The 24,733-nt window shown below is 43.4% G+C and overlaps 1 protein-coding gene across 2 annotated transcripts in view; it reads right to left on the bottom strand.

Annotated features, from left to right (window-relative positions):
* The window catches only part of ZDHHC8 (zinc finger DHHC-type palmitoyltransferase 8), a 109,227-nt gene that overhangs the window by 17,137 nt on the left and 67,357 nt on the right, over nucleotides 1-24,733 (bottom strand). For both annotated transcript variants that reach the window (XM_058816770.1, XM_058816771.1), the window contains exons 2-3: nucleotides 6,941-7,062; nucleotides 3,453-3,610 (exon numbers count right to left, since the gene is read on the bottom strand). In XM_058816770.1, the coding sequence (XP_058672753.1) occupies nucleotides 3,453-3,610; nucleotides 6,941-7,062 (280 nt within the window). The remainder of the gene's footprint in view (nucleotides 1-3,452; nucleotides 3,611-6,940; nucleotides 7,063-24,733) is intronic.

The raw sequence follows: 24,733 nt of genomic DNA, 5'->3' as shown, positions 1-24,733 counted from the left end.
CCAAGCAGGTCACAAAGAAAAAGAACAGCAGGATCAGACAAGAGGCAAAGTTATGCATAGGTCCATTAAGTTATGAATCCAAACCTAACTATTTGTCTCAGTTACAAGTCCAAAGTCCCTTACAAAGTCAGATCCCTTTTAACAGGAGATTTAATAATGAGGGCAAGCCACAGACACCCTCCAAGTGCCTTTACACAGTTTTGTAAGCATGTAAATCCACTGTCTCCAATGGGATTATTCCTGACGTGAAGACAAGATCGGGTGCAAGAAATAAACCCTTCTTACCTCTGTGTTCTGCAGAGCAGATATTACACATTCATTGCACTGACAAATACACTGTGTATTCTTCACTTTGTGGCAATGCTATTTTTAAGCACTGCTCAATGATGACACAGGGGGTTTTGTATTTCTAATTTTGCACAATGCATTTACCAAAAAATTACAAAATACAAAAAAATGGATTAGAGCTTTTTCAAAGCACATTAGAAAAGGACAGGGGCGACTTAAATATTAAGATCATTTCAGGCTATATCTGAAATGCTGACATAACATCTGTCTGTTATGCAAATCTGGCTGTATGCAGCCCAAAATACCTATGGATTATGAAACTATGTAAGTATACACTGCAAACATTCCAATTAAGAAAACAAAATTCTGACTATTGTCACAGATTCATTTTGGGTCCCTCTGCATGCTTTAAGTTTTAATTTGTTTTATTTCTGCAAGTGTTGTCTGCTTTTGCTGTTTATTAATTTTTATCATATTGGTTCTAAAGTTTTATATTTGGGAAAATAATTTTGATTGTACATTCTAGACTGACAGTGAAAACATGGGAACTACAACCCTGAGTGGATCCTACATGGAAAGCCAGCAGAGTCACTCCTGTTACTGTCTCAAAGCTCTTCTAGAATATGACAGGTGAGTGGGAAATAAGCATCACAAGAATCAATAAAACATGTTTAAGGCCACGATTTATTGATTCAGAAGTCATTAATACTTTTTGCCTACATTCCTGCACAGCAGTAGTAATTTAATTACAAGCAGAGCTCTTTACTTGTGCACCAGAATAGCAGAGAACACTCCACTGACCTATCAATAGAACTTGTGGAGAGCTCTATTCTATCAATAGAACTTGTGGAGAAGCCAGAGTCACCTTGCCTTCTGCTATTTTATGCAGGTTCCTTTTGGATTCCCTCCCATTTTCATTTCTGCTGCAGAACTGACTCCCATGGAGGCCTTACATCAGCATGAAACTTCAACTGTTTATACCACTGAGTTTTGAGCAATCTTTTTCTCAGAAAACTTCATTTCCTGAAAATGAATTTTTATGCTGAGCCACCGGGGAAGGTGGAAGAAAGAAACTCCATGGGACAACTGAGAATTTGCCATCATCTAAACAATCCTCAGAACCTAGAATTAGTGAAAACATTTATGTTTTAAAACTGGTAATGTATGATTCAGGTTTTCTACCAAAAATCCGGCTCTGTGCAACAATTCACAGCAGTCTAAACAAACTGTGTGTCAAACAAATAGCTGTGGCTATTTCTCTCTACCCAGGGACCTTAGCAGCTCCTCACTCTCAGGCTTCTAAAATCCCACATCCTTCTAAAGCCTTCCAAACCAGGACAGCCTTGTCCCATTTATCAATGGTTACTAGGCACAGCACTGCTTCCAGATAATTATAACTTAGATATATGACTGACACAAGATAAATCCAGCCTTTCTCTCACTTGCAACTGTGCTGCTCTCTTTGGGACTATTCTCTTGCTTATGGCAAAGAGGATTAGGACAAAGGTAGTGTATACAGCATTCCAGCTGACTCTGGTATTTTTTCTCCTTCTGATTAGTAATTCTTTTTATTTTAATGGCATGGCTGAATATATTTTAGACATATTAAGATTTCATCTTTCCATTGAAAAAAATAGACCTTGCAGCAGAAATGAACCTTTAGAAGTAGAATTTTCAGCTCAGCAATAAAAAGTCCCCTGGCAATACACTGCTGTGAATACAGTGCTCTGTACCTACATGTCTGGGAGATGCTTATAGCCCAAAAGCACATCTTACTGTTTAGGGTTATTTTTTAAAAATCCTGTGTGACTCACCAAGACCCTAAGGGTAACAAGAATCAAGAAAGTCCCCTAATTCACAGCAATCAACATTAGAAACATGAATGAGCTCATGCTCTGAGCTGGGGTATTTACAAAGACATGGGCTCCTTCCATTGACTGGAGAACCATTTGCTGAACTCTGAGTTTTGCTCTCCTGAATTCACACATTGTGGCTTCTCTGCTTGTCCAGTAATGTAGGCACCAGTTTGCACCAAATTAAATTATGAACCTTAAGCTCACACATGACAAGTTGAAATGGTTCACCCTGAATTTCTTGCTCTCTTGAACTCTCCACCAACTCTCCTATTCACTCCTTTTTTACATTCACAATCCCTTAGCTACCTCAAGGAAGATGCAGCCAGCATTACAAATTTCTATTTTAATCACCACTGGTGACAGGGCTGACAACAAGCATCGTTGCATTTGTAACACACATAACTGAGGGCTGTGCTACCAATGGCACTGCTCAGTGGGAGTCCAGCTGTGAACTCCCCAGAACTCCCCAATATGCTTTTGCTTTGTGTGATTAGTCAAAAAAAACTTATAAAGTAAGTCATAACATTAAGTTCTTACTCTGCTGCCTAGAATATGAACTGATGGCCTCTTCCCATTGTCATAACATTAAGTTCTTAATTTGCTGCCTAGAGTATGAGCTGATGGCCTCTTCCCTTTGCCATAACCATGTAATGAGACTGATGCTAGAAAATAAAACAGCTCAAGGCATGTTCCTCAGCAGTCCCGTCCCGTTTGTGATTTGTACACAGACCCCCGGCCGGCAACAGGAGCCCAGCTGTGAACTCCCCAGAGCTGGAACTCTGCTCCCAGAGCAGGGGAAAGGCCAGAGCCCACGTTGGCCAGCCCAGCAACCCGTTCCCAGAGCAGGGGAAAGGCCAGAGCCCACGTTGGCCAGCCCAGCAGCCCGTTCCCAGAGCAGGGGCAGCCCAGAGCCCACGTTGGCCAGCCCAGCAGCCCGTTCCCAGAGCAGAGGAAAGGCCAGAGCCCGTGTAGGGCAGCCCAGCAGCCCGTTCACAGAGCAGGAGCAGCCCAGAGCCCGTGCTGGCCAGCCCAGCAGCCCGTTCCCAGAGCAGGGGAAAGGCCAGAGCCCGTGTGGGGCAGCCCAGCAGCCCGTTCCCAGAGCAGGGGAAAGGCCAGAGCCCGTGTGGGGCAGCCCAGCAGCCCGTTCCCAGAGCAGGGGAAAGGCCAGAGCCCGTGCTGGCCAGCCCAGCAGCCCGTTCCCAGAGCAGGGGAAAGGCCAGAGCCCGTGCTGGCCAGCCCAGCAGCCCGTTCCCAGAGCAGGGCAGCCCAGCAGCCCGTTCCCAGAGCAGGGCAGCCCAGCAGCGTTACCTCCACGCAGTTGTCGCAGACGCTGCAGTGGGAGCAGCGGGGCGGGCGGTAGAAGTGGCAGGTCGCGCACCACTTCATCCGTACTTGGATTCCTTTGATCTCCACGTTCTTGTACAGCGGCGCGCGGAAGTCGTCGTCCTTATCCTCATCCTCGTCCGCTGCTCAACGCAAAACTCAGAGTTAGGGCAGGTAGCACAGGGCAAGGAGAAAAGAGCTAATCCTGTCAGCCCCTGGGCCACAGGGACACTGCACAGTGCCCTTACTGTGTTGTGTTATGTGATGGTTTATCACCTCAGCCCTGCTTAAGAAAAGAGACCATTTAAAAAGAAATGCACAAGAAAAATCCCAGTCTATAACAGACAAATATATACTGGGAAGAAAAAATATTCTTCTAGATTCCTGTGATCTTTATTTGTTTCCTCCTGACAGAAAATCTAAGAAGTTCACATCTATTTAACACCTGGTTAAACATTATAGTGCAGCTGGCATTGGTTGACTGGCTCCAAATTAGGTGGAATTTGATAATGTTGTCCCAGAGGAGCATTAATTACTGTCATGCAGTTCTATATTAAATCTTCTCTAGATGTGTTATCATGATCCAATTTCCATTGACTTCAGAGGGAATTTCTCCCTTCACCTAGATGAGCTTGGGATCTGGCTCAGCTACAGTATTTATCTGCAAGTATTCTCTGGATTAACGTTTGTGTGTGGAAGCAGAGTGCTGTACTGGCACCATTCCCTATAATTTTCCTTCCTAACTAGTCAGTGGGACTCTTAGAGAGAGCCAGACTCTAAATCCCTTAGGCACTTCTATAAATACAGTCTTTAGGTTCTCCAATACCATTATAAACCTGCCCAGGCTGTGTAATACATGTGGGCAGATGAAAACAAGACACCGGAACAGTCAAACCATTTAAGCTCTTATAAAAAATCTGACTATGCTGACAAAAAGTCTGTACATTATATATACCTACATGCATTTAAACATGTTCCTTTTGCAGAATTCAAACACAGAGTTTGTACAAAACAGATCCACATCAAAAACACTGAATGAAAGCTGATTGTAGTTGGTATAATTAGCCAGCAAAAAACATTGCCAGTCTCAGCCTAGAGACTGTAAATCAGATTTTTCAAGGCAGCCCCAATTTCAGTTACTTGATACTTCCTTTCCTACTCATTCATTCTGGTGTATTACCAGAAATTCACTCACACAGAGCCAATACTGATTCATACCAGAAAGATTCAGAGAGCCAACAAATGAAAAAAAAGATTTAAAAATGAGTAACAGAGCTGTGAGCTTGATTAAGCTTCTCTTCAACAAGCTGGGTTTCTGCAGCCCAACTTTTATCATTTCCCCCCACAGGCCAAGTTCTATCTGCCAGATCTGCAAGCTCATATAATATAGCTGGAAATGTGCTTACTTCCAGTTTCCAGAGACCTGAGCAGAAGAATACATTGACAAAGGAATGTATCTTACTACACAGATTCTCATACACTGACCCACTGACATGGAGCAGCCCAGTCTCATATTTTTCTAACAGATTCTTGATGGCTTCCTTAAGGAATTGTGTGATTTCATTAGAATCTCAGCTTTTGTACTACTTATTTGTTGTTTTGGTTTTGAAGTAAATTCCTAACTATCAGAAATGTGCTAAGAAGCTTGAAAACCAAGAAGACTGAACCTGATTTCAACAGCAGAAAGCAAATGGAGTGATTGTGTATTCATTTTAAGTCCCTCCTACAATTCCTGAACTCCTTGCGCTGGCAGCTCTGCGGGCGGCGTGGGGTGGTGATAAGCTTTTTTTCACATGCACACTTGTGATCTGAAATAACATCTGCTCCTCTTTCCTCCCAGCACTGGTATTTATAGTCTTTTCCATCTTCTCCCTTATAAGTTTGCTTCCTTCACACATCTGAACTCCTACTCCATTACCTTCTCCCAGGACAAATGCCACGTCTTTTCTCTCCCCTTGCTCCCAGCATCTTCCTGACAAAGCACAGGCACAGAGATGCAAGGCCAAGGCCACAAATGAAGTGAGAGACAGTAGAGGGGTGAACTTTAGGAGCCCCTCCTCTTCCTGCTTTGCTCCTGACTCCCTTGTGTAAAGGGAGATGGGATGGGAGGGAAGGTGATGAGGAAGTTTCTGTTTGATCTCCCCGTGTGTTTTTTCCTTAAATGCAAAGTCCAAAATGAAGAACTTGTTTGCAAAAGGAAGTTAGAGAAGCCCAGAGGAAGGTATGAACTGACAATACACTCAGCACTGATCACTCCCAGGGCCTGGTGATGTCCAGCTCTGCTCTGAGGGAACTGCCCTGCACAAACACACTGGATTCTCAGACTGATAATGTTTAATGTTTAATTAACCACTGCTATCTCTGCTGAGATAAAGAAACTAACAAGTCCAGGAAACTCCTCAAAACTCCTGCATAAGCTCTTTTGAAAGTCACTAGCATTTGTAGCTTTAAGTACCTATATAGTGTATCTGTTGATCTTACACAAGTGACTGGATCTTGCCTCTGCCTTAGATTGCCTTTACACACAATAATTTCCTCAACTGGAGTGCTGCAACACTTAATCAGGGGTTCAGAAGCTTCAGCTGAGAGGAATGGCAGAGAGATGCTCATTATTAGACCATGCTACCTGGAGAAACCTGGCCTTGCTATTCAGGGAAACCAGCAGGACTGGTGCCTTGCTCTTGTCAGGTAGCAATTCAAAACAGACCCTGAACTTGGTGAACAGAGGTGAGGAAGCACAGCTTGCAGACAGCACAGATCCATTGGTTTAGACAGACTGCCTAGAGCAGTCTCTGCTGCAAACTGCATGTGAATAATTATTGGAAGACAGATAAAATGAGGTGATAATTCTCTCATTAGGATGTGTTAAAAGAGATAGCTGCACTGTGGTTCCCATTACAAAAGCTGAGTGATCTCTATCCTATTTAATCAGCTGTGAATCAGTACTAATTTAAGCAGGAATATTTTCTAAATGTATACATTTTTAGACACTCTAAGGCAAGCCTTAATCATTATCTGTTCTAGCGTTCAATGCTTCTGCATTTCTTTTAAGGTATTCTGGAAGGACTGCTTTGATGAAACTTGCAGGAAGTTTAGCCTCTCCCCTCTGCCATGCTCTGCTACCTCTGGTGAAGACAGTGACTTAAATGCAGTGTGCCAGCATGACACAGGGGATAGCAATCAAAATCACATCACTCAGGAGAGCTGTCCAAGGAGAACCATTCTACACAACCCCGTGCCCTTGAGTGCCAGTCTCAGCAAGTGTGAGGACACCCAGGAGCTCAGAAGGGAGCTGGAGGGTGCCCAGCATTTCACTGCCATCTCACCCTAACGACAGTCAAGTATAGTAAATAAATAAATAAAGTATACAAGATCAATCAGCAACTTGTGTGTCTGGATACCTGGCACCTCCTTTGGCTTGGATTTTCAATGTCCCCCTCCCCCCATCCCTACAACAGTCCCATTTCTGTTACCTCGTGGGAAAACTCCAGGGTCCATGAAAGTTGCCATGCTGAAGTTTGCCAGCACAAACAAGAAAACGAGTCCATTGTACACTGGGATGGCTGGGGAGATGGCTTTTGTCAACCAGGGGCACCTGTGGAGAAGAAGAGTCATGGGTAAGGCTTTCAGCTGTAACTCACGGTTTCTTCCCACTCATTGCCACCACACAGAAAGTTCTCTGGGCCACCCCAGCCATGCAGCAAGTGCAATGTGCAGTGCAACAGAAAGTTCCAGGGAGCCAGTTTCAGTGATCACTGCAACACCCTCTGTAAAGCTGCTTTGTTCCAGAGCACAGAAAGCCCTGATTGTTCCCAGGGCTCACAGGGCTTTGCCACCCTATTGCCTCATCTGCAACCTGGCGTTTTATGGCTCTGTGCAGCAGCTTCAGCCCATTGTTGCAATTCTTTTACCTTCTCTGCTGCCTTGTTGCAGCTGGGGTTACTTTCAATTTTCCCTGGTGTAAAGCACAATAGGATTCAAACCACTGATCCCCAAAGCAGGGGCAAAGAGAATCACATTTGCTTTTCACTAAGCTTCCATGGTTTTTAACACTCAGAACCAACACTACAAAACCTCTCCTTGGGGAAAAGTTTTGTCAGACCAGGCTTTGCAGGTGTCAGCAGAAAATGCAATATCAAAAAGAAAGTAGATGGCATATGCCATGTGAACAATGTTCAGAAGCACCTGAAAGATTTGTTGCTTACCCAATGAGTGTAACTGAGAGGAACTGAAGATAAAGGGTAAAGGAGAACAAGTAGAACACTTTGGAAAGAGGATGGGGAAATTCTTGTTAATTAGAAGAAAATTGTTCAAACTGCAAAAAACACTTCCTACCAGCAGAGAAGGACATGATGAGGCAGAAAAGAGCCTGCCTTACAGGCAGCTTCACCAAATAAAAAGCAGTGTGCATTCACTCAGCCATTCACAACCTCTGAACACCCCACCAAATGCATTTCTCCTGCAGGAGGAGATTTGGTGTTACAGGGCCACTGAGAAGAAAAATGATCAATCTCATGATACTTGCAAATATAAATAAGGAAGAATGTGGGTCAAAGTATGCAATTGAAAAAAAGACCCCTACTGAGCTGCTCCTTAGATTTCCACTTGTTTTGACAGCCAAGGACCCTTCCAAGGCTGCTGAGCAGGCAGACATTCAGCAATTCCTGCTGCCATTAGCATAAAGCACACTCTGGCCCATGTATTCTGGTATTTTGCCTGCATTACATCTACAATTGGGTCTGATTGTCTGCCAGGCTGAAGCCTGAACAAACAAGGAGAAAACAACAAGCAAGCAGCCCTCTTCCACGAATTTGCACTGGGTTTGCTAGCAAGAGGCTGCTTTGAACAGCTGAGAATGGTGTTACTGACCTTGAAGAGACACTGTCAAACCTGCTCTTGTGACCACTGTTAGGAAGTCACCACGTTTTCTTCTCCTGTTTCTTTGTGGGCAGGCAAAAAGAGATTGTTCTGCACTTCCCGCCTCTTCACTGCTGGGCTTTTACCACAGCACTGCTGCAAACTGCTTTTAAAAGGACTTTCCTTGTGTGTGCTTCACTCAGCCTAGCCTGGAGTGAGAAAATATGCACAAGTCCTGCCCAGGGTGAATGAACTGTAAAGCCATGAGCAAGACACCTCTGTGGCCAGGGCCAAACTTCCAGGCTGACTAAGGGAGAAGGAGAAAAAACCAGCCAAAGACAGCTTGACTGCAGGAGGTACCTTCCCTAGGAACCTCTTGTTTCCCAAAAGATGGAATTTCAACAAGCAGAGAGCTCACTCTGACTTGCTGCCTTGCTCACTTTGCCTCAGAGCAGCTGCTGATGACTGCAATCCAAAGCAAGGCACAAGTTTCTCACTTGCCAGGAAAGGTGCTGCTGCAGTGACCTTGCCAAGCAAACTGCAGGCCTGCCACTAACAACAGTTTCTGCCACATCCTCTGGAGGAAAGCAAAATAAGTCCTGAAGTAAGCGGTTATAAAATCAATTCTACTCAGGGAAGAGTTCTTCCCTCTAAATTATAGTAAAATTAGATTCAGTAATGGGCATGACTGACTTAATTTCTTCCCATGAAGAAATTGCCTACACAGAGAAAGATTATGAAGTTACCCATTGCTTGTCAAGCATGGAGGAGAGATGTCCTTGGCAGTAAAGTCACGTAGGTTGGCAAATCAAGGGACAGGAAACCCTTTCTTACAGATAACCAGTTACTCTGAATGAGATTATAATTGGAGAGACTGTCTCAGATGATTAATGCAAGCATTTTTTAACATTCTCATTTATGATTTATTTTGTCATGTTCCCAACAAATATATCAAAATATTAGGAAGAATTTTAGCCATAAGATAAACTGCACAGCACATTTAATGAGTAAACAGTGTATCTGAAAAGACTTCACGGAAGTTGAAATAAAGAATAGAGTGAGTCACTGCACATACTTGCCACAAGGTCAGTTCACAATCCTTCCATTTCTTCTTCCCAGAATTGTTATGCAGCATCACAGATTACATAAAATTAGATGGGACAAAAGAGGACTCATTTGTAAACTTAACTGGCCAATAAAAACAGATGTGGAGATCAAGTCCTGGCTCATAACTGTAAAGAGGTCTGAAAAAAAATAATCCAATAGGATTCACCAAAATGATGCAGCCTCCCTGCCCCTCACTAATGCACATATGATTTCTGGCAAAATGACAGAAATTCTAATCAGAGCCTAGCAGGTTGTTTTATCACTAACCCATCATGTGAAAGCCTGGCTTCTGCCCCTCTGCCTCAAGAAGAAAGCTGCACAAGTGTTGAAGCAGGACCTGTAGCAAGTTCTTTTTACTTTGTGCATATCCTCTCTCCAGGAGATCTACTTCCAGCAGCAACTGTGCCCATTATATAAGAACAATTATAGCTGAATTTCTCCTTTCCTTTTTCCTAACAGAAGCTGTTGTGAATCCAGACAAACAGCACACAGGATTTAAAGCTTTCTTTGGCTGGTGAACCCAAAATTTCAAGAGGCTGCAGTTTTGTGTCTTTAAATCGTCTCATAGTGGAATTATATATCAGGAAGGGTACCACAACTTTTATAGGGCTACAAAAATTACATAGAGCCAGGACCAGTGTATGATCCCCTAATGAAGCACCACCAGATTTTTCTCTGAGACAGTAATTGTACAATGTGTGTCCTATTCCAAGTTAATTTGGATCCCTCCCTTGAACCAAAGACCTGCAGGGTAATGTTGCAGGTACCAGCCATACTGCTCAAAGACTGCTCCAAAGAAAAACTTCCCTTTCTTTGTTTACTGCAGAGGTTCATAGCCAGCACACAGCACCATGGCACGCTGGGGATAATTACAGATCTCAAATTTTCCCAAACAAAGCACACAATTACACAGGCAGCATTTCCCTCATAATTATACTTCTCTGACACACAGTGATTCTGTTCATAACTCAGTGGAGAGTAATTCAGGGCGACAGATTAAATCTCATTTATCCTATTTGCTCTTGAAACCCTATCCTAATAAAACAGAAAGTTAAAAAGATTAACAAATAGGATCACACAACTTGCTAGGTGTCAGATAGACTTAGCATGATCAGCTGCCTTCCTCTGCTAAATTAAACAACAAATAATCCTTTCTGCATTTTTGCCTGGTGCTTTGTATCAAGACATGTTTGTGTCTTACAATTCTAGTTCACCTATGATTAAGTAATTGAACAGGACATTTTTCTTGAATCCTGCTCTAAATTAATATTTTGCATTTTTCATTAAAGCATTGTTAGAGAGACAGTAGGCCACAGAGAATGGAGCCTGGAATTGCAAGAACCAGGTTCTAGTCTTGGCTCTGACATTGCCCCACAAGCCACCAAAAGTCACCTACTGCCCCCAGCCACCCCAGTTACATTTTCTGCAAATGAGACCAAACCCTGCCAGATCACCACTCTGCAGGGCAGAGAGTCTGAAAGTCTGAAAGCACTTCTGTTAGGGCCAGGCTGGTGTCTGTGGTGTTTGTGCCCCTGGAGGCAGCTCTGGGCACCCAGCAGCCTCCCCTGAACAGGGCATGGTGTGAGGATGGGTCTGTGATTTAGCCAGCAAACAAGGCTGGTTCATTTTACACCTGCCTGCAGCACCACAAGCACATGTGAGCACATCTGGAGGCCAGAGACAAGGAGCAGAACATGGGGCAGGAGGTCACAACCCTGCCCTTTGCTGAAGCTGCTTGTGCAGTGCACAGAGATGTGGGAACCTCAGGAGATGGGCATCCAAGTTTGGACACTTATCCACATCTAACAAGAAGGCTCTCAAGGATTGTCTAATTGGCTGCTCAGCTGCACCTGATATTTGATCTGAGATCCTTCCCCTCAGCCTCAAAGAGATGGCTGATGCACAACAGAACTATTTATTTCTCCACAAATCACAAGGCATGGGGTCACAACATGGAAAAGAAAGCGCCTCTTAGCTCAAATGTGCTTCTGCCATCACAGTGGTAAAAGAGTAATGTGGAATAGCTGATTCAGTGCATGCAAGTAGAAGCAGTTCAGTAAAGTAGGGACTAATTAGATAAGAGGGGTCAACAAGCAAATATAATTTGACTAAGAACAAGTACTAATTTCACTGGAAACTTTCAAACAATGTCCACAGACTGTAGAAGCCTGTCCCTGACTCCTTTCCAAGAGCTTCTAGCCAAACCCTGACTGCTAAGAACATATTTGCACTGTAAAATCCATACAAACAATTCCTAATCATCTGACCAAAGATTTAACATTTCTATTATCAACCCTAGGAGCTGGAACCAACATCCTGGGCTGTCCAAAAGCTGCCCTGTCCTGTAAGGCAAAAGAGCCAGGAAGGCTGAGAGGACACACCAGAGCAGGGACAGGTCCACAGAGGTAAAAGTCCTCAAGCAGCACTGCACCAGCTGGAACATAAATGAAAGGGCTGTCAACTGTCTGATTCTAACACCCACACTGTAGAAGGATCTGGGGTTGGATGTAAACATTGTACTTTAAAGACCATTCCATCAGTTTTATGGGGAACAGAGAAGGTGCAAGACATCCTGAAGGCTGTGCATGGCCCAGTCTGCACCACAGAGCAGAGAAGGGCAGAGATCCCTTAGTCTTTAGCAGTGTTAATCTAAAACATTTCTCACATTTCCCAGTCTGGGCGAGATTTTTCTATTTATATGATTTTTCCTACCCTGAAATTACAGAAAAGTACCTTTCTGGAATAGTAACAGAAGAAAAAAATAATCGCTCATTTTCCATTTTTTGTCACTATCAAAGACAGCATGAAGATTATTGTACATCTAAAAATATTTTCCAAGGTGCTGAGACATCTGTAGGTTTAACAAGGCATCACTGGAAACAGTCAGAAGAGAATTTATGTGAGTGTCATAACCAATGTGAAACAGAACAGCAGGTCTTGTGAAAATAGCAGGAGGTTCTGGACTGTCAGGTTCTTTGCTCAGCTCTGCACATCAGATTTTGATAAGTGAACTAATTTCTGCACCATATCTTACTCATTGGCAAGACTGCAGATAATACATCGTTGCCATAGCACTACACTCTGTGAGTATGGCAGTTGTACTGACAGAAAGTGATATCAAAGTAAAGGATAACAAATCCAAATGTTACCAAAAAAATGGGAAAAGGATGAGTAAATACTGGAAAATTTATTACTGAAAAGCAGTAAATTATGAGAGCTGACTGCTACATAGAACAGCTCACACTGGTGATAAATAGGACCTACCAAAACACCTACCCTGATTCTTCAGATGAAATTATCCAGCAGAAGAGGCAAAAAATCACCCCAAATCCCACCACCAAAAACCTCATTAATTTCATGAGTCCCTTGCTCACTGAAATATAGATGAACACTAGAGATAGAGGTTCAAATCCATCACCTGCTTAACTGTGTTTAATTATTCACAAGAAATGTGTTGGGCTGGAATTCACTCAGGTTTAACAAGAGCTGATGGGGTTTCAGTGAACTTTCCACTACACTCTGGACTCCATCCAAAGGCCAGTGGTTCATGTCTGGCAACTTCCAGATCAGAGGAGCTAAATCAATTAAAAAGTCAACTTGAGATGTAATGGTCCTTGGTGAAAAATCTTACCCGGGCTGTACATCAACCCCAAAGTAAAACACAATCTGCCCTTTTCACAAAGCTGCCTGAAAGCTCTGGATCATGTTCCCTTCCTCCCTTTTTTAAGTCTCCAAATATCTGAGAAAAGCCAGTATTGTCATGTGAACTAACATGGGAGAAACACAGAGAAGGAACAAGAATACCAACAATTCAGTCTGAATGAGACCACCACAGGTGCAAACCCACCCACCACCCTCAGGTTCAGAAGCTGTGCAGCCACCCCAGACCCACTGTCCAGGCACAGGCTGACCCTGCAGCCAGTGGGCAGCAGGTGCTGTGTGAGCTGTGTGACTCCACATGGTGTGCACAGCCAGCAGATAGGCCTGGCCTGGCCTGGGCTCAGGGCTCAGGCCTTGCAGAGATGCTCTCTGCACACTCAGTGAGCCCAGGAAGCTGAAAGAGCCACCCCAATTATAGCCAAGCCATTGGCTACTGCCAGGAGCTGCTCTCACACTGCTCAGAGCAGGGCTTGGGCAGGCAGGGCTGGGCTCACCTGCAAACACACAGCAACCCAGCAAAATCCTGCTTTGAAATGTGCTCTGTTCTGCAGGAGTTCAGGCCCTACTCAGAGTCAGTCTGCACTTACTGACATCCAGGAAGGCCCAGGACAGAGGTTTTGATGTACTTGTAGAGGAATATTCTGTAATAGTGCAGCAGCCCTTGGAATGCCCAGCTCTTGGTTTGCACTGCACACTGATCTGGGCACAGCCAGGCTGCATTTCAGAGCACACAGGAACATTTTTGTATGACAAGAGGATGATGCTCACAAGAGGATGATGCTCACAGCAAAGTGAGTAGGAGGTCTTCATGGCACTTCAAGTGTCTAATGGGCTGTGAGCAGCATTACCAGAGCAGCAGAGAATGCTCTGGTGCCTCAGGAAAGGAGCCAATTGCCAGTGCTTGGGCAAGTCAGAGCAGATTGTGGGTGCAGGTACATGGAGTGAGCACACAAATCCAGAGTCTAACACCTTTTGTTTGCCTTTTCAATCCTGGACTTTGCAAAGCCTAAAATGCCACACAAGCTGGAAGAGGCAAGGACAAATGCAATCCAGGGCTTCCCAGACATGCATCAACCTTTTATTAATCCCATGCTGGGCAGCTGGAAATGAACTCTGCTTTTTCCAGCAGCCAGTAAGAGAGCTGAGTGTATGGGTGGTGTTTGGGTCATGACAGAAGAGAAGGGCAATAGCTGCAAAATAATCACAGCAGGAGAGACACTAGTTGCCCTGTCACACTGAAATTTTAAACACACTTGGTTGGCAGAAGAAGGAACTCAGTAACATTCCTGTGCAGTTCCGTCTGCACAGGGCTGGCCACAGGTATCCCTGCAGTGCAACAGCTGAGTGACATCCAGCCCATTCCAAAGGTCACACAAGCAAGTCATCAAGCCATGGAAACCCTGCTAAATGGGAAATCAGAGAATTATTTCCAAAAGATGCTGTATGAACCAACAATTCATAACACAGCAGGGTTCTCAGTGCATGAGGCTGCACTGCCCTGTCTGTGCTCCCCTGTGCACCCCTTCAGCAATAATGACAGTGCAGCTGCCCAGGCCAGTGTCCAGGGAGGGCAGAAGGTACCTCACAGTGTCTGAGAGGGACACACAACTCTGCACAAGCTGAGCTTTTCTGAGCATTTTTGAAAACACCATGTGGAATGCAGACTTGTGCTTCCAATTTGTAAACATCAGAACTATGAAATGAATGTCACACTGACTACAGCAGTGCTGAAAAGGACAGCCCCTCATCCAGAGTCCTCCAGATCCCATTTCCCTGAGGAATAAAGAACATGGTTTATTTGGTAACCACCAGTGACTCTCATGACCTTCCAGACCTCTCAGCAATCAGTAACACAGGTTTTTGCTGGATAGCAGGAATGGCATTTGCCAGATCCCCAGATGGAAAAAAGGCACAGGATAGCTCCTCCCTGGCTGAAGGATGTTCTCCTGTTTCTCTGTTGTCTTCATCCTTCTCAATACACACATGAACCCAGCAATGGGGAAAGCTAAGGTGGGCTGCTGCTACAGAGTTGCTTTTTAAGACAAGTTTAAATTATCAGCAGCCTAATTCAGACACACTCGAGGTGACCCCAGCTACTGGAACTCAAGGATTTGTACACTTGCTCACTGTATTCCCCAACCACAGAACTTCTAGTACACATTCAGTGTTTGAATTCCTGACATAGTGGGGTAGTGGAAACAAGGCAGATCATTTTAAGTATGTGGTGATGAGAGAGAGAGAGAGAGAAACAAGAAATATTATGATATAAGGAGGGTGGTGGTGACTTCAGTGAAAAGGCAGTCTATATTACCCTTGTTGAAAAGTTAATTTGATTTTTTAGATATTCCTTTTCCACATGAGCTCAGTAGAAAGAAATTAAACTTCACAAGACACCATCCCTTTACAGCTTCTGGAGCAATTACCTAACTAAAAGACAGCATCTATTAGATTAAAGTATGTGCCACTTAAATTAACAATGAGCCAATATGCAGAAGAAGCATTCAGTGTGAGCTCTGAACTCTGTGATCATGTCCTCGGTGGATTAGCAGAGAACAGGGTAACACAAAGTGCTTTCAAAGATGCAGGGCACAAGAAGAAAAGCAGGAACAGCAGCAGAGCTGGCCCTGCCAGGGATGTTGCATGACCAGCCCTGGAGGGACAGGATGGACCATCCACTGCAGGTGAGGTCTGACACTGTCCCCACCACCGAGGAGTCTGGCAGGGCAAATGTACCAATGCACCAAATAAATGTACCAGTGTACCAAAGGTACCAATGTACCAAATAAATGTACCAATGTACCAATGCACCAAATAAATGTACCAATGTACCAAATGTACCAATGCACCAAATAAATGTACCAATGTACCAAAGGTACCAATGTACCAATGCACCAAATAAATGTACCAGTGTACCAAAGATACCAATGTACCAATGCCCCAAATAAATGTACCAATGTACCAATGTACCAATGCACCAAATAAATGTACCAATGCACCAAATAGATGTACCAATGTACCAAATGTACCAATGCACCAAATAAATGTACCAATGTACCAAAGGTACCAATGTACCAATGCACAAATAAATGTACCAATGTACCAATGTACCAATGTACCAATGTACCAATGCACCAAATAAATGTACCAATGTACCAATGTACCAATGCACAAATAAATGTACCAATGTACCAAAGGTACCAATGTACCAATGCCCCAAATAAATGTACCAATGTACCAAAGGTACCAATGCACTGATGTACCAATGTACCCAAACCCAGCTGGCTCTGACAGATCTGCCAGCTGCTCTGTGCAGGGCTGTGGCACTACAGAGACTTGGACAAAGGAGGGGCAGGAAAATCCTGTGAGGTGGGTGATAACAGTTCAATTTTTTCCATGACTGGAAAATGCTGTTCAGGAAATTTACAACTAATTGAGACCAGAGTTTCTAGCAGACCTGTCTGGATCTTGTATTGCCTTTGAAATCTGGAAACAATACCTGTCCATGGCCTGAATAACATGCTTCAGAACTGCTGCACAGGGTCATTCATCTATGCAGTCGCTTGCCCATGTGGGGAAAGAAAACCAGTTCCAATCTGAACTCTCATGTTTCAAGATTTCCAGACACATGGAGCAGCAAAATTACTGCAGTTATTGCAGGCTTCCCCTGTGTGAACCAAAATGATTAGGGACTTCATATTTTACAGAAGAGATGAAGAAAACAAAGAGATAAAGGCACCTCTATTGCCTTTAGATAGATACAGAAGATAGGGTAGAAAGCGTAAACATTCTCATATATCAAGTACTGGAGCAAATATATAATAATAAAACAAAAGTCTCTCTTAGAATCTCATCTTTAATTTCCCTCTGGAACATCCTCTTGAAGGGGTTTTATGGAAACCTGAACTAGGAGCATGACATTTTTATACCTCATTCTCACTACACTGAAAAAGAACATTTGCACAGCAGGTATAAGCCTTAATATATTAAGATTTTACACAGGGAATGAAAAATCAAAATTATTTTAGCTGATTTAAGAAAAGAAAAATATAAGAGACCATCATGTTTCAACATATAAAACTTTACATTTGGGAAGAACATGCTCCTGTGGCCACCTGCTTTGGGATGTTTCACCCAATCTTAAGGCATCAGCTTGAAGGTCCCAGTCACCTTTCGAAACTGGACATCAGAGGAGAATCATCAGTGATTCAGCCTATTATGGCAACACCTTTAATCATAAACTGCAACAGACCTAACATTTATGGCCAAGGTAACAAAACTGACCAGGACACACCACCCATGCAGCCCCCTGCTACACAAACACCACGTGCACCCCTCTCCTGGCCATGCACTGCCCTGAAACCAAACACATTTTTATACCCCACATCTTTCCCTGCAGGGTGGATGCCAGCAACAGCAGGGCAGAACTGGGGTCTTCCCAAACTGCTTCCCTGCCCAGTTCTGCTGGAGGTCTGGGACTGTTCTGGGGCTCAAGGACCGAGCTGAAAAATCCTCATTTCTTCCAGCAGAGGGTAGTGGGACACACAAGCCTGCAAGCAAATGTGTAAGATTATATTGCAAGTGAGGGAAACAACAGTTCAAACCAAACCAAGGGTGCAAAAACACAACTCCACTGCCTAACCTGGTGGAAATGTTACAAAACCAAACACATTTCTTCATTTGTTTTCATCAAATTGAAGAAACACATTAAACTCAGCTTGTTCTCACTATTTCCACCCTCTCCCTGTAACAACATTATCTTCATTCCCCTTTCTAATTTTGGGAAGGACACCCCCAGGCAGCAGCAGAGTCAAAAGAGCCTTTTTCTAAACATCTCTACTAGAAATCTGCTTTTTCCTTCCCTCTGTGGAACTATTCTCCTTTCCTTGGATCTCCTTGACTTTCAGATACTATTTCATCTTCTCTCCCTCCCTTTGTCCTGTTCTAAATCAAATGACTGAGCAGTCCCACACGTCCTCCTGCAGCAGAGCAGCACGATGCAGTTGCTGCTTTCATCTGGCTGTGTGGCCACTCCAAGGCATTCCCAGGTGCCTCCCCGGGTCTGGGAGCCCATGGAGCTGCACACAGGTGTCCCAGGCTCAGGGCAAAGGTGACACATGCAGAGGCTCTTCCCCAGCATCCTCTCAACAGACACCAAGAAGAACAACTAAGGGAGAACAGTCACAGCCTTCTCAAACTATTAAATCACTGTCCCAAGACTCCCCTGCCTGCACATCAATGACTGAAACATCTCTGCTTACCATCTAACAGGATTAGGGCAGGCTTCTGCAGGCAGCTTCTCCTGCAGGGAAGATCTTATTACAGAACCCATAAAAAACCAAAATGCTTTTGGGGACCAATAAAAACCTAAAACAGACCACAGTAACTGTCACATTAATAGTAATTTTTTTTATTTAAATGATGAAACCTAGCAGCATCACCACCTGAGGTCTAAGTGTCTCTGTCAGCTTAGACAAAATATAAAGCCAGTCTTCCAATATTTGTGCTGGAGCACAGGTATTCAATTCAAGCTGACAGAAAACAAAATTACTTTCTTAGAAAACATCCTATGAGGGGATAGCATCTTAATTACAGAGACAGGGAAATGGGATTCAGGCTGGTATAGAGACAGGGAAATGGGATTGAGGCTGGTATATAGATTTGTTTCTTGTCAATCCCACTCCAAAGTGCACAAGGTGAGGATCCCCCGCAGCAGCCACAAAGGTGGGGAAGTGTCACTGCTTTACTTTTGTATTACTGACTATACCCCCAAACTCAGAACTTTTAAAGGCAGAAGAAGAGCTTGCTCACACAGTGCAGTGGACACAGGGTAGCTGTTTTCCCTATTAATCCCTCACTGCTCACTAAAAGCCCATGGGTTTTGTCATTTTGGGGTGTGTTTCTTTGGCAGGATCACAGAGTAACCAGGAAAGCTACAATTATGCACTGGATGTGATGAATGAAAACCCTTCCAACTCTGTGGCCATAATTCAGGAACATAAGCTAATTACAATTACCTGAGATACATTAACAAAACTTAATACTCTCAAGTCAAAATGGGACAATTAGCAGCTCCTGTACCAAAATAGAAGACTATGGAAATGACATATGTGCCACCATCTGCTAATGATATGCAATAGACAAACCAATTCAGGAATGGAAAAGAAAAGAAAAATAAAAAAAGAAACAGTTTCTTGATGAAACTCGTTCCCATTTCCAAGAATCAAAGTGAATATTCAGCTTAAACATTACACTTTCCAGATTCCCAGCTGGGACCAGAATGAGGAGTGTCCAGCATCTTATGATTTAACTGTTGAGAAACTTTCAGGCCAAATTTTCAACCAGAGGTCTGGCTCCAGATCTGAACTGTGGGATGGTTTGTCTGTGGAGTTCTGTCCTTGCTTCCAGTGGCAATAGCTTGCACTAATATGTGTACTTTTTAAATAACCAGTTGCTCCTGAACTTTGTTAAGTTCTTAATTAATATTTTTTCCCTTGATTTAGTTTAAAAGGTAGAGACCATCATTCTCCTTGTCAGAAAAAAAAAAATGAACATTTACTTCTTGTTGAACAGCTGTCACAGTGTAATGAAAATAATTTACTGTTCAGTTTTTTTGAATGAATGTCTTATCCCTCCTGTCCTTTCTTCCTTGAATATTTCCTGAAATAAACCACCAGCAAACTAATTTTGGCTTATACTAGAGAACTTCATTAACTTTGGGATACCTCACTGCCCTTTACACTCCTCTTTAAAAGCAGATGAATCTGCCACAGTGGATAGGGGAAATGTGGAGCTGCACATCACAGGAGAACAGCCACAGAGACATAAGCAAAGCATGCTAAGATGAAACTTCTCCATCATCTTCTTTGACTGAGGGGACAAAATAAAAAAAAAAGAAAATCAAAGTAATCAGAAAATCCAAGCACAGAGCTGCAACTCGTACTCTGAGGAAAACTTCGAAGAAAACTTGTAATTTCTGAAATTGTAGTACAGTGCACCTGGTTCCACAGGTCAAGTACAAGGTAGAAATGAACCATGTTCTGGGGAGTTAAATCCCTGAAGTACCCTCTGGTGAATATGAAAAGCAATTTCTTTTTCAGAGCCAGAAGAGTGGCTTTTTTATGTTTTAGTTCCAGGATGCACAATTGATTCATCCAGATAATATTTTTCTCACCCACCCAATGGACTAAAAACAGGCTTTTGCTCATTTACCTGAAGAAGCTGTCAGGTATTTTGAGTGACCTGGGTGGGGGGGATATTTTTTTCACCAGTTTGTTCATATATTCCACAATTCAGCACAGTTTTTGTCCCTCTGGAAACACCTCACTTTTAACATTAACTTCGGCAATTTTGGGAAGTTTTCCATTTAAAACAATACAAAGATATGTCAATAAAAATTAACTGGAAGGTATTATAGCCTGTCCCAAGAGAAGTTCACCAACTAGGGACAGAGACTTACTAAAAGAATGGCTGAAATTAATGACTCTCAGCAAGAGACTGGTACATCCTTAAACAAGAGATTTACACTGCTGCAGGCTGGGCAAGGAGATGCAGATGAGGAGTGGGGCCCATACTCTTCCTCATCCTCTGTCACAACAGCCCTCCCAAAGCTTCTTGCTTGTGATATTAATCCTGCCACACTTGCAGGCCTGCTTCCACACACCACAGAGAGGAAAAGAGCCTTTAACATTGTTTATTCCTTGGACATGAGTGACACACTCATTTTATCAGCTCTTCAACATCTGCTGTTCAACAATAAACAGAGATATCAGCAGGTTTTATTTTTTTTTACAATACCAGATATATCAAGTCATTGACAAGTTAACAAATGTGCTTGCTTTTCATGGTGCTTTGCTTTGATTTTTTGTAATTAAACATAAGATTGTTTGGATCTTGTCTTTTCCCTCGAAATGGAGCACTGCAACACAGCAGTTTAACTCTGTATTTAACTTCTAAAGCATCATATTTTCTCTCCACCCTCCCCAGGACAGCTCAAGGCAAACCACAGTCCCTGGGACATCTGGAGGTTGGGGTTTGACTGCATCCCTTCCTGCCATGAACAAAAGCAATCAGCTTTGCTGAATTAATAATTATTTAGGAATTGTTAGTATTTCTGAATTGCAAAACTCCATGCTTGCAAAGGCTGTAGAGAACACAGCCCTCCTTCAGAGGGCTATTAGAAAGAAAATAAAAGCTCCATGTTAGCTGTCTTAACTGTGCAAGATGAGAAAATGCATCTGCCTTGTTTCTTTAGTAACTGCTATGCAGCAGCTCCTTTGGTATTCCTTGTTTCTCTCAAATTCACATAACCATGGCTTAGTTTAACCAGGGACTTTTTGTGGATGTTGGAAAAACATAACAGCTAGAGAGAATGATATGGTTATGCTAAAGATACAGTAAACACAGCCAGCAAGAAAATGCAAGTATCCTCATTCTGAATAGGAACAGATGCCAAGACAGCAGAACCCTGCCTTGAACTGGAAATGTTTTCAGTTATTCACAATTTGTGCCAACAAAACAAAAAAGGGGTTAAAGTGAATTCAGAACATCCTAATAGATGTAGAAAAAGCAGAGGCTGTGCAGAGGGTGTGCTCCCATGGAGCCCCTGTGCCAGTGCTCCAGACAGTGAGGGGCCTCTCAGTGATGGTTTAACTGAGAACTTAAACCATCCCAGCAAAGTCCTTCGGGAAAGCCAACCTGGGTGTGCACTTCTGGCAGAAGGGCTGCCTGGGCAGAGGGGAGGAGCAGCCAAGGAGAACAGATTCCCTTTCTACCAGGATTCTGTTTCCTACGTGTTTGGTTGGACTGCGAGCCCTCGCCTGCACAAACACGCGGGTGTTGAATTGTTCAAATTACACAGCCTTGTGTTGCTCATTTACAGCAGCACAGCCAGTGACAAAGAAAAGAACTTGAAGTGCTCATTGCCCTTCAAACAGGAAGAAAGCCCGTGGTGACAGGCTAGAGAATGTGTGGCTTGTTTTTCCAGCACCCCACGATGCACACACACACACCACATGGAGCTCAGGACGCTCCAGAACAGTCTGCACACAGGCTCACTGTGTCTGCAGGAGAGTTAAACCTCCAGCTCCCCCTCCTCGAGCCAGGAGCACAAAGCACGAAAAGCAGAACCTCTCTGGAACATCTCTCTTGCAAATTGTTGTAATTTCCCATCTGTCTTCAGCTTGGATGACTTTGCCAGGTCCACGGGGGACGATTTCCAGCATTCGTTTTGGATTAAGGGTTCCCTGAGTGTGACTCAGGAGGCAGAGTAAATGACCTGCAGCTGCCTCTCACAGCCATGGCAAATGGTGAAAGTGCCAGTCCCAAGGGGCCCTGCTAGTGGGTCCTAAGCCAGTTAAAATCCAGCAGTGACCACCTGATCTCAAATTATAGGAACCAATGACTGTGTCAAGTTGATTTGCAGACTGATAACAATGTGAAAGATTTGTTGGATAACCTCCATCAGAAAGGACAGGACAAGTTCAGGCTATTTTTTTTTTTATAACTAGCAAAGTTGTTGGCTGAACCAATCCAATTCATTTTTTTCTACTAATGAAATCTATTGTTTGTCATTTGCTTTTGTGCTGAAAACTACTTCTAACACCACACCTTGCTTTGTGTGCAAACAATATTACAAACAGTTGTGTTTGGCTTGACACCTAGTCTAACTGCAGTGTGACTTCACAGAAGTTCACAAAGACTAACAGGCATAATAAGAACAGCATCTCCTGGATCAAAAACTGTTTTCACAAAGGACACATAAATTTGCTCATTATTTCTATGGAAACTTCTGGGTTTTGGAAATTTCTGGACTTTCCAGTAGGCACAAAGTCCTTTTTCTGGTGAATAGGAAAAACATGTTTTACTTTTGTCTTTTATGATGGCATTTTCTATATACTCAGTGAAAGCCAACACTACAACACTGTGTTACTGTACCTTCCCCTCAATTTTCAGTTTCTATAAATTTTAGCCAATCAATGTTGTTGTTTCCAGCGCTACATGGACTTTCCTGTACTGTAACAGTCACAAGTGGAGGCCAGGCTGTGAGAGTCACCTTGAAATGTTTTGCACCTGAAGCATCCCATCTCTGCAGAGTAGATACACCCTCACAAGTGGATGCTGCCAGCCAGTATTGGGTAATTAACTGCAGTCTGGTAGAAAAATTGTATTAGCACAGCCAAGTCTAACATCGATCTACCAGGTCAGTGCAAATCTGCAATGCAGAGGCAGAAGCCCATTTAGTCAGTTTGCTTAAGTATTTTAATTTCAGTAACTGAAGCAACTCTACCAGTTTGCTGCTCAGCATCTTCCACACTGTGGCAGATTCTGCAAAACTGACCTTAACTCACTGAGTGCTCTGTGTTTGAAACAGGGGCAGTGCCTGCAGTGTGTGCAGACTGCTCAGAGACTCAGACACAGCAACTAAATAAGCATAAAGAAACACAGAGCTGTGGGTATTACAATCATTTAATGCTCCCTCATCTCCTGCCACTACAGCTGTGTGAGAGGAAAATGGGTCAAGGAAAGATACACCCTCAACTTTCAGATACTTCCAGTTATGCCCTGTCTTAATGTGGCTGCAAACTCCGGTCCCTCAGAGCTTTGGCAACCACTCACTGCAACTCCACTGTGTCAGACTCTACTCCATATTCTCATTTAAACCAATTACAATGTGGACTTTGCAATTCATTGATAACATAAAACAGACTAAAAGACTAACACGGTGCCTAGGCACACAGGAAGACAACTTTCCCTGGGTGTAAGTGCATCCCTGCCTTCTGATCCAAGATCTGACAGGAACAGGACTGTAGTACAAGTACAGGATCAAAAAACTACCTTCCAGCACAGCTGGAGCTGAGCACCGGCTGGAGCCAGCCTTGAGTCTGTCAAAAGGACAGACAGAAGCCTCAAACCTTTGCCTTCCAGAGAGGATGGGCACCAACACTGTCACCAACATGCTGCTGTACCAGCTGGTCCTGTCTGCAGAGCAGCACACAGAAAGGAAACAGCACTTCTACAGCTTTTCCTACAACTTCCATTTGCATCAAGGAGTGAACTAGTTAAACCACTGCTCTGTGCCAGCTGATAAATTCTGTTCAGAAACCAAGTAAGCATTTTGAAAAAGGTTTGAATACAGCTGCCTAGGGGCCTGGCAAGATGCAGGAAACTTATGTGACCCACTTATATTGCTGATCAGAAGCCTCTTCCTAGCACATGGTGAGATGGTGCATGAGGATAGTCAGAGAAACTTCAGGGGAAAGCTCTGTACAAAAATATTCTGCCATTCATTGTCTCCCACTTTCATTACCATCATCATGTAACATCACTGGGCCTTTTTCCTCAAACAATTCCTCTAACTTTTGATTTGAACTTGTTTCATTCAATTGAGCTTTCTCTTAACTCTGAAAAACTTTGCATACTAAAAATGTGTCAGGAATACTCCCTGTGCATAAAGAATTTACACACTATGCAGCAAGAATCTTTTATAATTGTTTACTTCTGACCAGAAAGAAGCCCCTGATGGCTCATAAGTGGCAGCAATGGTAAAGTAGGAGTAAAATGCTGCAGCCATGAAAGAGAAAAATAATGTAGTTGAATCATGAAGTAGATGCTTGGAACATATGTCAAGGCCAGATCAAAACAGC

Source organism: Ammospiza caudacuta, chromosome 18 (assembly GCF_027887145.1).
Source record: "Ammospiza caudacuta isolate bAmmCau1 chromosome 18, bAmmCau1.pri, whole genome shotgun sequence".
Classification (NCBI taxonomy): domain Eukaryota; kingdom Metazoa; phylum Chordata; class Aves; order Passeriformes; family Passerellidae; genus Ammospiza; species Ammospiza caudacuta.
Note: the sequence above shows the minus strand (reverse complement) of the source record. Positions and strands in the feature narration are given on the sequence as shown.